We start from the raw sequence: 15,658 nt of genomic DNA, 5'->3' as shown, positions 1-15,658 counted from the left end.
TGAGGGCTTTACAATTTTGTTATAAGAACACCCCAGGGGCAGAATTTATCATACAATGTAATTTGGGAAAGCCCAGGCATTGGCAGCGGTCTTTTCTCCAGTGACTAGAATGTCAGACTCTCTTCAGACATGACATGCAGTCAATTACTGATGTGAGATGACCCTCTGGATGCTGTGAATATGTTTTATTACCACTGGTTAATAAAGAAGCTGCTTTGGCATATGGCAAGGCAGAATAGAGCTGGAAAGCCGAACTAAAAGAAGGCAGAGTTCAGGGAGACACCAGTGGCCACCAGAGAAGCAAGATGTGAGGTAACACCACAGTCACACAGCAATACACAGATTACTAGAAAATGGGTTAACTTAAGATTTAAAAGCTAGTTAGTAATAAGCCTGAGCCATTAGCCAAGCAATTATAATAATATTAAGCCTCTGAGTAATTATTTCCTAAGTGGCTGTGGGGCCCAGCTGGCAGGAGAGAAACTGATCCAGTGGGACTGGATGGGACAGAGAAAAAAAACCTTTAGTTACAAAATACAAAATGCATAAGCAACACACAGTCCTCACTTTTGATGGGAAAATGGAGCCCTTCTTTTGTGTTTCTTCATTCTTACCTATCATTTCCAAATTTTCTATATTGACTAAGTATTATTTTCCCCTTAGAAATAGGCACAGACACACAGTCTCATTCTGAGACTCCTGGAGGCAGGATCGCCCTTTTAGACTGAGGTCGAGAGAACAGAAGATGAGAGTTAGACCAGAGAGAAAGGTTGCTGTGAACCTGTGAACACTTGGCTTGCCTGCCCAGAGAGCAAGGAGGAAATGAGAGGCTGTGGCTTCAGCCTTGGTTAAGAAAACTAAGATTGGCCAGGCGGTGGTGGTGCGCACCTTTAATCCCAACACTTGGGAGGCAGAGGCAGGCGGATCTCTGGGAGTTAGAGGCCAGCCTGGTCTACAAGAGCTAGTTCCAGGACAGGCACCAAAGCTACAGAGAAACCCTGTCTCGAAAAACCAAAAAAAAAAAAAAAAAAAAAAGAAAAGAAAACTAAGGTTGGGATCTGAGCCAGTGACCTCCACAGGAGCAGGTACAGGGAGAAAATGCCAAGGGAGAGACCACCGAGGGAGCAGACTCAAGCCAGAACACATCAGAAACATCATCCACCATGATCAAGTAGGCTTCATCCCAGAGATGCAGGGATGGTTCAACATACAAAAAAAAAATCTGTCTATGTAATCCACCATATAAACAAACTGAAAAACAAACAAACAAACATACGATCATCTCACTAGATATTGAAAAAGCCTTTGGCAAAATACAACACCCCTTCATGATAAAAGTCTTGGAGAGAGCAGGGATACAAGGAACTTACCTACACATAATAAAGGCAATATACAGCAAGCCAACAGCCAACATCAAACTAAATGGAGAGAAACTCACAGAGATTCCACTGAAATCAGGAACAAGACAAGGTTGTCCACTCTCTCCACATCTATTCAATATAGTTCTTGAGGTCATATGTAGAGCAATAAAGCAACAAATGTAGATCAAGGGGATACAAATCAGAAAAGAAGTCAAACTCTCACTGCTGCTGATATGATAGTTTATATAAGTGACCCCAAAAAATTCTACCAAGGAAGTTCTACAACTCATAAATACCTTCAGGGATGTAGCAGGATACAAGATTAACTAAAAAAAAAAAAAAATCAGTAGCCCTCCTTTACAAAGATGATAAATGGGCTGAGAAAGAAATCAGAGAAACATCATCCTTCACAATAGCCACAAGTAGCATAAAATATCTCGGAGTAACTCAAAACAAACAAGTAGAAGACCTGTATGACAAGAACTTTAAATCTTTGAAGAAAGAAATTGAAGAAATCACCAAAAAATGGAAAGACCCATGTTCTTTTTTTTTTTTTTGGTTTTTCGAGACAGGGTTTCTCTGCGGCTTTGGAGCCTGTCCTGGAACTAGCTCTGTAGACCAGGCTGGTCTCGAACTCACAGAGATCCGCCTGCCTCTGCCTCCCGAGTGCTGGGATTAAAGGCGTGCGCCACCAACGCCCGGCTAAGACCCATGTTCTTGGGTAGGTAGAATTAACATAGTAAAAATGGCAATCTTACCAAAAGTAATCTACAGATTCAATGCAATGCCCATCAAAATCCCAACAAAATTATTCACAGACCTTGAGAGAATGGTATTCAACTTCATATGGAAAAGCAAAAAACCCAGGATAGCCAAAACAACCCTGTACAATAAAGGATCTTCTGAGATATCACTGTCCCTGACTTCAAACTCTACTACAGAGCTACAGTACTGAAAACAGCCTGGTATTGGCATAAGAACAGACAGGAGGACCAATGGAGCCAAATCAAAGACCCCAATATCAATATGTATACCTACAAACACCTGATTTTTGACAAAGAAGCAAAAAATATAAAATGGAAAAAAGAAAGCATATTCAACAAATGGTGCTGGCATAACTGGATATCAACATGTAGAAGAATGAAAATAGACCCATATCTATCGCCATGCACAAAACTCAAGTCCAAATGGATCAAAGACCTCAACATAAAACCAATCATGCTGAACCTCACAGAAGAGAAAGTGGGAAGTCCACTTGAATGCATTGGCACAGGAGACCGCTTCCTAAATATAACCCCAGTAGTACAGACACTGAGAGAAACAATTAATAAATGAGACCTCCTGAAACTGAGAAGCTTTTGTAAAGCAAAGGACATGGTCAACAAGACAAAACAGCAGCCTACAGAATGGGAAAAGATCTTCACCAACCACACATTGGACAGAGGGCTGATCTCCAAAATATACAAAGAACTCAAGAAATTGGACATCAAAAGAACAAATAATCCAATAAAAAGAAAAAGGGGGTACAGACCTAAGCAGAGAACTCTCAACAGAGGAATCTAAAATGGTTGAAAGACACTTAAGGAAGTGCTCAGATCCTTAGCAATCAGAGAAATGCAAATCAAAACAACTCTGAGGTTCCATCTTACACCTGTAAGAATGGCCAAGATCAAAAACACACTTATGACATCTTATGCTGGAGAGGATGTGGGGTAAAGGGAATATTCTTCCGTTGCTGGTAAGAGTAAAAACTGGTACAGCCCCTTTAAATATCAGTATAACAATTTCTCAGAAATTAGGAAACAACCTACCTCAAGACCCAGCAATACCACTTTGGGGTATATACCCAAAGGATGTTTAATTGTACCACAAGGACATGTGCTCAACTATGTTCATAAGAGCATTGCTTGTCATAGCCAGAACCTGGAAATGGCCTAAATTCCCCTCGACCAAAGAATGGATAAGGAAAATGTGGTACATTCACACAGAAATGTACAGCAGAAAAAAAATAATGCCATCTTGAAATTTGTGGGCAAATGGATGGATAGATCTAGAAAACATCATATTGAGTGAGGTAACCCAGACCCAGAAAGACAAAATATCATATGTACTCACTCATAAGTGGCCTTTAGACATAAAGCAAAGAAAAACAAGCCTATAATTCACACTCCCAGAGAACCTAGACAACAATGAGGACACTAAGAGAGACATACATGGATCTAATGTACAAGGGAAGTAAAAAAAGACAAGATCTGCTGAGTAAATTGGGAACATGGGGACCACAAGAGAGGGTTTAAGGGGAGGGGAGAAAAAGGGAAGGGAGCAGAGAAAAATGCATAGCTCAATAAAATCAATAATAAAATTTTAAAAAATAATTAATTAAAAAAAGGAATAGACACAACCTAACTCTCCTTTAGGATGCTATTCAAATAGAAGAACATGTTTTTTTAGCATCAAGGAATCATTTATAGGGGCCACAGTGACAATGACTCAGTGGCTAAGAGCTCCTTTTGATCTTACAGAGAATCAAGATTCAATCCAGCTTCATGTGGTGTTCACAGTCATCCTTAACTCCAGTTCCCAGGGAATCTGACAGTCTCTTCTGACCTCCTTGGGTACCAGGCACACACACGTACACACACACCTACTAAACCTTCAGAAAAGTTTTAAAAAGAAACCACTCATAAATATTTTCAAACACCGACAGGAATTCCTTGGACATGACAAAACTACTTCCTTGCTCACGTTAGATCCCCTCCACTTCTGACGGTCTTCCTTAGGCAAGCATTAAGTTGCCAGAAGGCTGAAGTGTGGGGTGGCATGCTCTGTGTGTGAGCATCAAGGCTGCCAAGTGCAAGCGGGTGTAGTGGTGCATGTCTATATCCCCAAGCCCGGGAGGTGGGAGCAGGAGGACCTCATGTTCTATCTAGGTCTGGCTGGGCTATGCGACCCTGTATCCAAAACCCAAAACAAGATGGAACAGAACATTGTTTCCACAACTTTCTGTTTTTAAAATGTTATTTTTTTAAGCTGAGAAAATACATTTTATGTTAAAATGACCCTTAAACTAAATGGCAATTCTGTTTGAAAGGCCAAGAGGAAATGGACTCCAGCAGCAGAATGTAGGGAGGATTCGTATTTTTAAAAAAGACAAAGAAAAAGAAAACTCAAACTCAGAGAGGCAGTTAACCCCAATCTACTCTTCTTTCAGCAGAAGGCTGGATAGAATTTGCTCACCTTCAATCTAATCATCAGGTCACTAAAAATGCATATGGATACAGTTAAACCACATACAGACATTTGCTTTTAATTTCAAGGCAAGTGAGCCTTAGACTTCCTTAAATCCCTCCTGCAGGGTCAGAAGTTGAGGTAAGAGGCAAACACACTGACTGTTCGCGTGTTGCAGAAAGAGCTGAAGGAAGGATGGGGATTGAACTTGGGAGCACTAGTACAGACAGACAAAGCAAGCCTATCCTCAGGATTCTTCCAGTCAAAAGTGTATCATGCCCCCTTTACTGTCAACGTCACCAAGGGCTTAAAGTGATACAAAGAAGCCAGGGATGGTGTGTATATGCGTGTGTGAGTTGGGGGGGGGGGGGTAGAGGGAAAGGAAGAGAGAGAGAGTTAGAGGTGGTATAACAAACTAACAGCAGGCAGTCTCCCTGATTTGTTTTCCAAGGAGTCTGCTAAAGTTCTATAAAATCTGATGTGTATTACATAGTGTCAAGATATACCTGGATCCATTTTGTAGTTTATTCTGAGATCCTAAAACAAAATGGTAGTCAAAAAAAGATTTTTTTCAAAAGGTCTTTCCTGGAGGCAAGCAGCAAAGGAGGAGGGACAGGACCAGGGCACAGCAGGTCAGGTCACTCAGCCTGGGAGCTAGGGCCTCTTTTCAGGGTCATTGCTACAAGTATTGTCAGGAGTCATGACTGGTTCACCAGAATCCCTCCCATCAAGGATGACAGATCACAAACAGAATGGATGGCCCCTGTTGGTCCAGAGTGAGGTGATGGCAGGAATCAGGCCCAGCATGAATATCATCTAAAGTAAGAACCTTCCCAGCACTCCAAAGCTAGGGGTCTGAGAACCTGGCCTCGATACTGGGAACCGAGCTGAAGAGGCCATGGTAGTCTGTTGGTGTTCTAAAAGTCTTGTTAAAAAGAAAACCTTTGCTGACTACAGGAGCCCACTGTCAAGTGCAGATCGGCTGTTGAGGCTTAGTAATTGCAAGAGACAACGGTCCGGAAGAAGACAGTGAACTCTTGTTAGAAGCTGCCTGACTTGAAGAAGTGTGTGGGGGCAGCTGACCACCGCGAAGAAAAGTAAATAAAGAGCTTGTGATGTCCTGCAGGGTCGGTGTGTCCCTGTGTGTGTGTCCCTGTGTGTGTGTGTGTCCTATATGTGTGCGCGCGCATCTCCCTGATCAAGGATTTGTGATGTGAAACTCCCTTGGGAGCCTAACAGGCAAGAGAAGCAAGGTCTGAATGATTAGAAGGGAGATTGACAAACCAGTTCTGCCAAAAAAATTTAAAAGTCACATGACAAGAAAGGCAAGGCCTGGGGAAGAGAGCTCCTATCTGAGGAGCACAGCAATTCCAGGATGACAAGGTTTCAGGCCAGGAGCCAGCCCCAGCTAAAGGAATCAAGGTGAAGAAGTGCAGTACGATCCTGAGAAACAAGCGCCCGAGCCTACCCCTCCAGACAGAGGTGGCTGCAATCAGTCAAGTGCCACCGTGATATTGCTATCCTGTTGTCTACAATAAAACCAAACCAAAAAGGGCACCATCCTCACAAGCAGGAGCAGAGCTCAGGCCGGCTTCCTAGGGTCTCTGCTTATTGATCTGCTCAGCAGCATCAGCCTGTCTACAGGCCTCGCCATATGATTTACTTCCTAGTTTCAGCATACTCCTCCTACAAAGTGATGCTTTCAGGATGACATTCTTGTTCAAGTATCTGCATGTACTTTGACCATATCCACTCCACACAGCCTTTTCCTGTCTTGTCCTCCTTCAAGCCCCCACCCTAGCACTGTTGACCCTTGGGGGATTTCTTGGATTGGTGTCACCAGTGTCATGTGTCCTGGACAGACCTAGGTTTGCAGACTTCCCTGGTTATCAACTACAGCACAGTCATCTGTGATCCTAACGCGATCTAACAGTAGCAGAAATCACCAGGAGTGGGGTCCTGTTGACAGGGGTGGGTATGGCTCAAAACAGGCATTGGCTAAATGATATTCCAGAATCTGTTGCTGGGGCCTATGTCTTGTTCACATAGTTGGATTTCTGATCCACAGAAGCCATCCTTGTGCGCGACCCAGCTTGGCTAGCTGGAAACCATGAGAGCTCGTGTACGACATCCAGGGTGGGCCTGGTACTTAGTGCTGAAAATTCTCTGTCCTGTGAGGCTGAAGCAGGCTGTCTAAGCTGCTGCTGAGAAGAGGGCTCAGGTAGCACTGTGGGGAGGAGCGCAGGCTTGATCATCTGGCATGTGACGCCAGGCAAAGGCTTCTCGGCAGGTACACACATTTCCCTGGGGTTTGTTTTTTTGTTTGTATTTTTGACAGTACTACAGAGTGAACCCAGGGCCTTAAGCATGCAAAACAAGCACTCTATCACCCAGCTATAGCCATAGCCCCAGTCACACACTTCTTTCTGTGGCTTTTCTGACCTTACTTTCTTTAACGACTATGGTGGCTTGAATGAGATATTCTCTATAATTTCAGGAAATTGAATACTTGTTCCCTGGTTGGTGGTTCTAGCTGAATAGGCTTTAGAGGTGTGGCTTTGCTGGAGAAAGTGTGTCTCAGGGAGCAGGCCTTGAAGTTTCAAAAACCATAGGCCATGCCCAGTTTGCTCTCTGCCTCTGCTTCAAGTTGGGAGCCATCTGCTACTATTCTAGCCGCCGTGCCTTCAAGCCGCCATGCCTTCTGCCAGGATGACAATGGACTCTCATCCCCCTCATAGGCCCGAATAACCTTTCCTCCTTAAAGCCATGAGTTTCACTGCAGAAACAGGAAAGTAACTAATACATGGACACTTTCATCCATTTGTGGCCTGTTTTTTACTCTATTACTAAAATAAAATCACTTTTGAAAATGAGTTAGTATGCAGAGGACTGTCTACATATCTTATTTACTTATTTAATGTGAAGGTTTTGTGTTATTCTTTCCTTGCTTGTTTTTTCTGTCAGAGCTCATAGAGCCCATGATGGCCTCAAACTTAATTTGTAGTTGGGAATAACCCTGAACTTCTCATCCTCCTGCCTTCACCTCCCAAGCAGGATCACAGGTCTGTGCCACCACACCCAGTTTCTACACATCTTAAGCATGGAAACTATTTTGTGAGTCCAGTTGTCTTTAATGAGATCATGAGTGAGTATAAGCAGAAAGAGGCTTGAGCTATTGCCTTAAAATAGGACCGTCATCATTTTTATATCACAAAGTGGGTTTCTAAGATGGCACATAGTTGCCAATACCCTACAGTGGCTCCCTGAGCTTAGCCGGGGGAGACGGCCATGAGGAAACAGAAACTTAAGCCCCAGCATTTCTCAGAAACTCTGTGATTCAAGGACCTTGTTCATCAGATTTCCTCTCCTCCCTAAATGGCCTGCTGCCGACAAACTGGCCTGACTACACCAGGCACAGATCCCTCCTGGTAGGCTTGGCCCAGGGACCCTGCTATAGAGAGGGCGGGGTCTGCTCTAAGCCTTCAGGACCCCGTGAAGCCCACCTGCTCTCCCAGCTGGGCTGCTGCTCTCTACTCCCATGGAACACTCACAGCTTGTCTCCTACACATGGAGTGGTCCTCTTCAGTGTTTGCGGCCCTCACCTACAGAGGATTCTACCAAAGTGCCAGGACCTTAAGACGGGAAACCTGGGAGCTAGAGAACATTGCAGGGTGAGGGATAGACAGGTGAGTGGTGCTCTTGGCCTGACTCCAGCTCTATTCTTCCACCAGAGTGGCTGCAATTCTGTTTGTATGATTATCTCTATGACTTCTGAAGTAAAATGAACATAGTAGGAACCTTCTACAGGGATGAATCAAAGTAACTGACGGCAGAGAAATGCACACAGCTCAGTGTGGAACATATGGCGGGAATTAAAAACAAAACAATCGTGTCAAGTTTAGATTCCCCATCGTTTTGTTAGGAGTTTTGGAAATCATTTATTTGGTCTACGTCCCTTGTTAAAAATAACTACACCTGAGCACAGTGGCATGTGTCTGTGGCCCCAGCTCCTTTGGAGCGGAGAGGAAAGGGTCACTGAGCACAGTGGCATGTGTCTGTGGCCCCAGCTCGGGGAGTGGAGAGGAAAGGGTCACTAGAGACCAGAGCCAAGGATGATGATGTTCACACTTTACAGAGAAACAGTGAATGAAGTCAGGCTACCCCAGCCTCTGGTACCCAGATCCAGCTCCCTCAGGAAGTTCTTACCAGGGTTCCATCTGTCAGGGTGCAACCGGAGAAGCGTTTTGCAAGAAACCCCTCAAAGTTAGTTGTCCTCTGAATTGCAAAAAGAAGCAATTTCACTTCAATTTCCTTAGCTCTGGCTCGCATGATTTTGGAAAGTTCTGTCCTTCAAAGTAAAGAGAGAAGACTGCCATCAAAAAGACATCTTTTATTCATTTATGACAAAGGGGCTGGAGAGATGGTTAGTCAGCTAAGAGCACTTGCTGTTCTTGCACAAGACCCAGTTCAGTTGCCAGCACCACATGATAGCTCACAACCATCTATAACTCCAGTTCCAAAGGAATTGCTGCCCTCTTATGGCCTCCATGACACCAAACATGCACATGGGCACATATTACATGCAGGATATACATATACACATAAATCAAAAAGAAATATGTATTTTAAAAAATACATGCTCCCAGCACTTAGAAGGCAGAGGCAGACAGATCTCTGTGAATTCGAGGCCAGTCTGGTCTACATAGCAAGTTCCAGGGACAGCTAGGGCTACACACAGAAACAAAAAAAATAAAATATAATAAAATTTAAAATAAAATACAAAATACAAGCATGTGTATATGTGTGTGAAAGGAAATACCTTTCATTTAGGAAAAAATGTACAGGATCATTTCAAACGTTGAAGTCTATTACCAACTCAGTCAAAGCCTTGGGACTAGAAAGGTACCAGTTTTCCTTCTGCAGGGGACACAGTCTAAGAACATTCCTCAGACACTTGAAACCTAGGTAGTACACAGCCCTACACATGCTATGCTTTTTCCACACATGTCTCTATGGAGGGGTTTAATTTATAAATGAGGCACAATAAGAGCATAATTTATAATTTATGATAAATCAACAATTATAACAATAAATTGTAATAAAAGTTACTTTAAAACTCATGAATTGTTTCTTTCTAGCATCAACCATGGAGAGACATAGGGAGACTATACACACCATAAATAAAAATTTTGGTGAAGTTATTTCCCAGTAAAAATGCATCAAGATTTACAATATAAATCTGATAATGTGGTTATTACTATATTTACATCTCTATGTGTTTGTTCTGAGACATGCCCCCCCCCAAAAAAAGACAAAAAAAAAAAGTTCCTGGCTGGCCTGGAACTTGTTATGTAGCCCAGGGTCTCAAACCCAGTGATCTGCCTGCCTCCGCCTCCCAAATGCTGAGATTAAAGGTGGGCACCAATATCTGACCCATAGTTTCAAATTTTCAATCACATGAAACCGTACGTCAGGCCTGTGAGCAGGAGACAGCTGAGAGTTACCTCGTCACATGGCAGAATTCCACTGAGATCCTCTCCGTCATGTGCCACTCCCGCGGAAACATCCGACCATACTTCTCCTCATAGTCCACAAGCTGGCGCTTCACCCAGGCATAACGTCTGTCAATTTTGTCCAGCCAGGCGACCTCATGAAGGGAGGAGCAAAACCACTCAGTGCTCAGAATAACAAGCAAAAACTAGGACCCAAGAAAGGCAGCCGACCTCCATCTTTCTCCCACTTAAGAGAATCTATACCATGCTATTTACTTTAACTGGATTTAGTTCTCCACCTAGGGTCCATGGCTGGCACCAGGGCTCTGAGTGCTTTTTCTGTATGGAAAGTGTTACACACAAGTGCATTCTTCTGGGGGAGAAGACAGCTTTCATTAATTTTTCCGAATGGTCAGTGAAGATCCTCTAGCCTGTAAAGTCAGCCTGGGGATCTGTGGCTCAGGGCACAAGGCTATCCAATAGTTAATTGTACTAGTAAAGCATAAGTCAGGAGGCTTGGCAGCATTAGTTTCCTTTTCAGTAAAATTAAATCGTTTCATATGGCCAATACTTACATCTTGGTTTTCTTGAAAAAGTACTAGATACTCTGATAGATGCTGTTTAATAAACTTTTTGATGATTTCCTGTTTGATTCTGGGGTCCAAGATATTAGCCACCAGGCATGCGTCTCTCAGGACATTGCTGGGTCCTCCTGGCCTCTGGTAAAACAAACAGCATATACCAGTTAAACAGCAGAAGTACCTGCACCTCTCTCTCCTGGCCTGTAACAGCTGCTTCTTCCTTGTCTCTCACAAGGGAGTTAGTACTCCTCTCCTTGGACATCCAGTCTTGCTTCAGTAGATTGATATCTTAGTCACCGGTTCTTCGAGAAAAGAACAGTAGCCAACCTAAAAGCCAGCCTGTGACTCAACAGTGAGACATTCAAGAAAACAGAGCCAGCAAAGATCACAGGAAATTTTACTTTCCGTGTAGCAAAACCGAAATGACCTAAAAAGCCAGAATGACAACAGAGATTATATTGAAGGGTCCCCAAAGTCATTGTGGCTCTCATGTACCATTTTTCCTGCTTCCAACCTTCCTAGGCTCCCTGTTGTTTTGTCTGCTATTGCTAGCTGGCCTGCCTGCTTGCCAGCTTTGAGACAAGGCCTTGCTATGTAGCCCAGGCTGGCCTCAAACTCAGGGTCCTTCTCCTTCAGCTTGCCAAGTGCTGGGATCACAGGCATGCCCTACTATGCCCAGCTGTTATTCCTGTTCTTAAAGAGCTATAATTGCGGCCAGGCAGTGGTGGTGCACGCCTTTAATCCCAGCACTTGGGAGGCAGGGACAGGCAGATCTCAGTGAGTTCGAGACCAGCCTGGCATACAAGAGCTAGTTCCAGGACAGGCTCCAAAGCTACTGAGAAATCCTGCCTTGATAAACCAAAAAAAAAAAAAAAAAAAAAAAAAAAGAGCTATAATTGCGACAAAGAGGGTGGTGGTTTAAAAAACTCACACTAAATTCCAAACCACCAGACTCGTTTCACTGATGGCCAATCACCCAGACAGACTGCCAAAGGTGAAATACTGAGACACTGGTTCCCTGACCTGAAGGGTGGAGGTGGGGAAGGGCTGTAAGGATACAGCAGCTAAGAAGGGCCTTGTTTACTACCAGAGCAACTGCATCTCATTGACCTGCTGCTAATGCATCACTGAATATATGTGCTGACCAGGATCCCTATAGTACAAAGAACCCTTGGAAGCTCTTGGTTTACTACATAGCCTGGTGACTTGGCAGAAGTTACTCAGCCTCACCTGAAAAGCAATTGGCTTAAATCAGGATGAGCAGAAGTTCTTCCAAAGCCTTCCTGATTGTTTGTTTCTATCAAGTCTGTCCATCTCAATTGATGTTCAAATATCAGACAAGGTGCCTAGACCCAAACTGTTACAATGTGACCTGCTCTACTCTGAACCCTGCTGCCCTCTGAATACACAGAATGTTTAACTCTGGGTTCAGGATGAAAATGCTTGAACTCACTGACAAGTCATGGACACCAAAACATAGAGGTTCAGAGGTTCAAATTTTCTCATTTACAAAAAAAAAAAAAGTTACTAAATTATCTTGGTGTCTTAGTTACTTTTCTATTGTTGTGAAGAGACGCCATAAACAAGGGAACTCAGAGAAGAGAGAGCTGATTGGTGTTCATGGCTCCAGCATGGCAGCAGGTAGGAAGGCCCGGCACTGGAGCAGGAGACTTTACATCCTCATTCAAAAGCAGGAGGTGAAGAGGGAGCCAGGAATGGCACGAACTTTTGAAACCACAAAACCCTCACCCAGTGGGCACATCTCCTCCAACAAGGTCACACCTCCTAATCCTTCACAACACTTCCACCAACCAGGGACCAGTATTCAAACACATGAGCCTATGGGGACCATTCTCCTTCAAACCACCACATTTGGATATTTCATTTTAAATTGTTAATTAATTTTTTTTCTTAAGGAAGAATATTTCCTGTGTAGCTCAGACTGGCATAGACCTTGCTGTATAGTCTGAGCTAACTCATGATCCTCCTGCCTCAATCTCTAGGATGCTGGCTGGCATGACAGGCACACCACTAATCAATACTTTAAAAAAAAAGTTTTGGTTCAAATTTTCAAACCAGGATTTTCAAACACAAGGCCTTTTAGAAAAATCAATAGTCTTTAAAAACGGAAAAAGAAAACTTAACAATATCCCATTAAGTAACAGTCAGAAAAGGAAGTCGGGTCGTTAAACCCTTTTAACTTCATATGCCCCCTGGGACCTGGGAGAAAGGTAGAAAGCAGGCCATAGTCAGATGATGGGCAAACAGTAAAGACCCTTCACCCACATCCTTCTGAAACACCGTGCAATGGGATGGGGCAGCGAGCACACGAAAGCAGTTGCCTGGGAAGTCTACTATTTACAACTAGCACTAGTCTAAAATAGCAGCCACCAGCCAGGCAATCCCTTTTTGCTTCTGAGAACTTCGTTTTCCTCAGAGGGCCATGAGGAATAATGGCTTTCCAATCTATGCCTTTCCTGAGTTACATCAGGTGACTAAAAGAAGCAAAGTGCTTCACAAATGATTATCAGATTCCTGGCAGTCAGCTGGAAAACACAAAGGCATTAAGGTTAGGAGCTGGTCGCCTACAGAAAGCAGTCTATCAGAGCCAGGGTTGCCATCCCCACCTACTTCCTAATACAGAGCACAAAGGAAAAGCGATTAAGATATTTCCAGTTATTGAATTCTGGAGCAAATGCAGGAAATGCTCCTTGGCTCACGAGTGAATGTATATCCATCCCCATCTCCACCCACATAGCCCGGTGAGGAATGCTGCTGGCCATGTGCTCGGCTTCGCTTCTGCCTTCAACAATGCTTTCTCTTGAAACAGCTCAAATAATAGAGAAAACAAGCTTCTGCGGGCTCTGCCCTCCCCGACACATGCAAGGCATTAAGATGACATCTGCTGCAATGTGAAGGATGGAGCTAACAGCAGTTTCCCAGCACAATGGCAGCCAAGGGAGGGAAGCCTGTGTGAGATATCCACCCAACAGCTCCCAAGTGAAAGCGAAGGCCTCGCAGACACAACAGAGACAGCTCCACCACCAGCGAGCTCGAAGATCCCAGAGAAGAGGATTCCCATCGTTAAAAGTGATCTCTGGATTGTGTCATGAGTTACATAAGCTCCTAGACACGCCTCCCAGTTGTCTACTCACCAAACCAAAGCCAGTGTTATGTAACAATTCTAAAAAACACTGTGGTTTGAAGGTTTTTTGTTTTTTTTAAGCACAGCTATGAGGGAAAAATGTGAATTTATAGAGCAGATAAAATGCAAGATTTGACAAACATTAAATTAAACCAAAAGAATCCTCATATTTTTTTCCCTCAGAGGGAGGATCTCATGTAGCCCAGGCTGGCCTCAAGCTCAGTATGTAGGCAAGGATGAACTTGTGATTCTCTTGCCTCCATCTTTCTAGGGCTTAGATTACAGACATGCATCACCATACCCAATTTATGTAGGCTAGTGATCAAATTCAGGTTTCATGCGAGCTTAGGTAGGTACTCTACCACCCAAATTACACTCCTGGCCCAAGTCCTCTTTCTGAGGCTGGAAGGACACAGATCAATGGTCAGCATTGCATCGTGATACTTAAAACAGAGTCGGCAGACAGCTGGCCTGTGCCAGCCAGCACCTCTGGGATCAAACCACGTGCATCACCACTCACACATCTCACACTACCAGATGGAGTATGAGCAGTGGGAAAACTAAAGACTGGAGGGAAAACGCAGACCAGTACCTTGGTACCCTGTGAAGGAAACGCCTCTTCAAAATCAGCCAGGATCTGCTGTCCTAGCTCAGTCTGCGCAGCCTTCACCCTGGGGGAAAAAGGGACTGTATTAACAACTGACAACATTTTCAAATTCCTGTATACAATGGATCCACGGGGTCAGGAACTGTTAAAGTCTCTAGGACTCCGTAGGTGATCACCTGGGAAAGAAGGAAAAGAGATGTACAGCTAGGTAAGAGAGGTCACGCAGAAGCAAGAGAGGTTACACAGAAGCAGGGATACAGGCATCTCAGAATGGATTTTTTTTTTTTTTGCAGTGCTAAGGATTGAACCTATGACCTTGAACATGAGAGGTAAGTGCTCTGCCACTGAGCTATGCTCTCAGCCCTTCAGGATACAGTTCTAGGTCACCTTTACCTACTGTGTATACATATATGTATATATATATGTATATGTATATATGCTGAGCCTCACAAAATTTCATTTGGGGGTGGTTATACTGCAGGGAAATATTATATACCAGCACCCCAAGCGTACATAAATCTGTCAGATTACTAAAACAACTGTTTCCCATCCTACAGGCACAGAGTGGGAAGAGTGGTTCAGACTGTTTCAGAGTGACTTTATATTTGCTTCTTATATTTTAATTCAGAAACCTAATATTTAAAGCAAATTACAAAAAGAAATCTCTAAGGTGAAAGAAAAAGAGCCAGTTGATCAATAAACTATTGTTTAAGAGCAAAGGGCACCATCTGTAATCCCAGCACTGAAAAAGCCGAGGCAGGAGGGTCGCAAGTTGAAAGCCTGACCAAGGAAATGTACTTCAAGACCATGTCTCTCTCACACAGCAAAACAAGACAAGACAGGCCAAACAAGTGATGTACACTGGGTGGAGATGGAGCTTCAGGAGAATGTGAGGGAAAACGCGTAGAGGGCTGGGGTGGGCTGCTTCTTGATGGATCTGCAGGACCAATGCTGGTGCTCAAGAAACAGCCAGCCTGACTGAAAGGAGAAAAGGAGAAGCAGCTCGGCTGAAACAGGAAGTGCACATCAGCAAGCGCTGCCATTGTGTCCTCCTTGTACCCGCCAGCTGCCTCTGCTAGTGACGCCCGGCTTGTCCAGGCTCCTGGGCAGCTCTGGACCTCCCTGAGCCTGACGTAAAGGTGTGCTTTGCCAAAAGCACCATGAAACAGCATGCCTCCTTGCTTGAACTCCACCCTGCAACTTCTGGATCGATTTTATAAAGTTTCTAGAAATAGTGAACAATC

At 43.9% G+C, this 15,658-nt stretch overlaps 1 protein-coding gene across 1 annotated transcript in view; it reads right to left on the bottom strand.

The window, feature by feature from the left end:
- Vps53 (VPS53 subunit of GARP complex) overlaps nucleotides 1–15,658 on the bottom strand; it is a 126,721-nt gene that overhangs the window by 58,163 nt on the left and 52,900 nt on the right. The window contains exons 8-11 of the mRNA XM_041665156.1: nucleotides 14,400–14,478; nucleotides 10,657–10,800; nucleotides 10,094–10,236; nucleotides 8,796–8,937 (exon numbers count right to left, since the gene is read on the bottom strand). Of these exons, the coding sequence (XP_041521090.1) occupies nucleotides 8,796–8,937; nucleotides 10,094–10,236; nucleotides 10,657–10,800; nucleotides 14,400–14,478 (508 nt within the window). The remainder of the gene's footprint in view (nucleotides 1–8,795; nucleotides 8,938–10,093; nucleotides 10,237–10,656; nucleotides 10,801–14,399; nucleotides 14,479–15,658) is intronic.

Source organism: Microtus oregoni, unplaced genomic scaffold, assembly GCF_018167655.1.
Source record: "Microtus oregoni isolate MIOR12 unplaced genomic scaffold, Mior012 000015F_ref0000493, whole genome shotgun sequence".
Taxonomy (NCBI): Eukaryota; Metazoa; Chordata; class Mammalia; order Rodentia; family Cricetidae; genus Microtus; species Microtus oregoni.
Note: the sequence above shows the minus strand (reverse complement) of the source record. Positions and strands in the feature narration are given on the sequence as shown.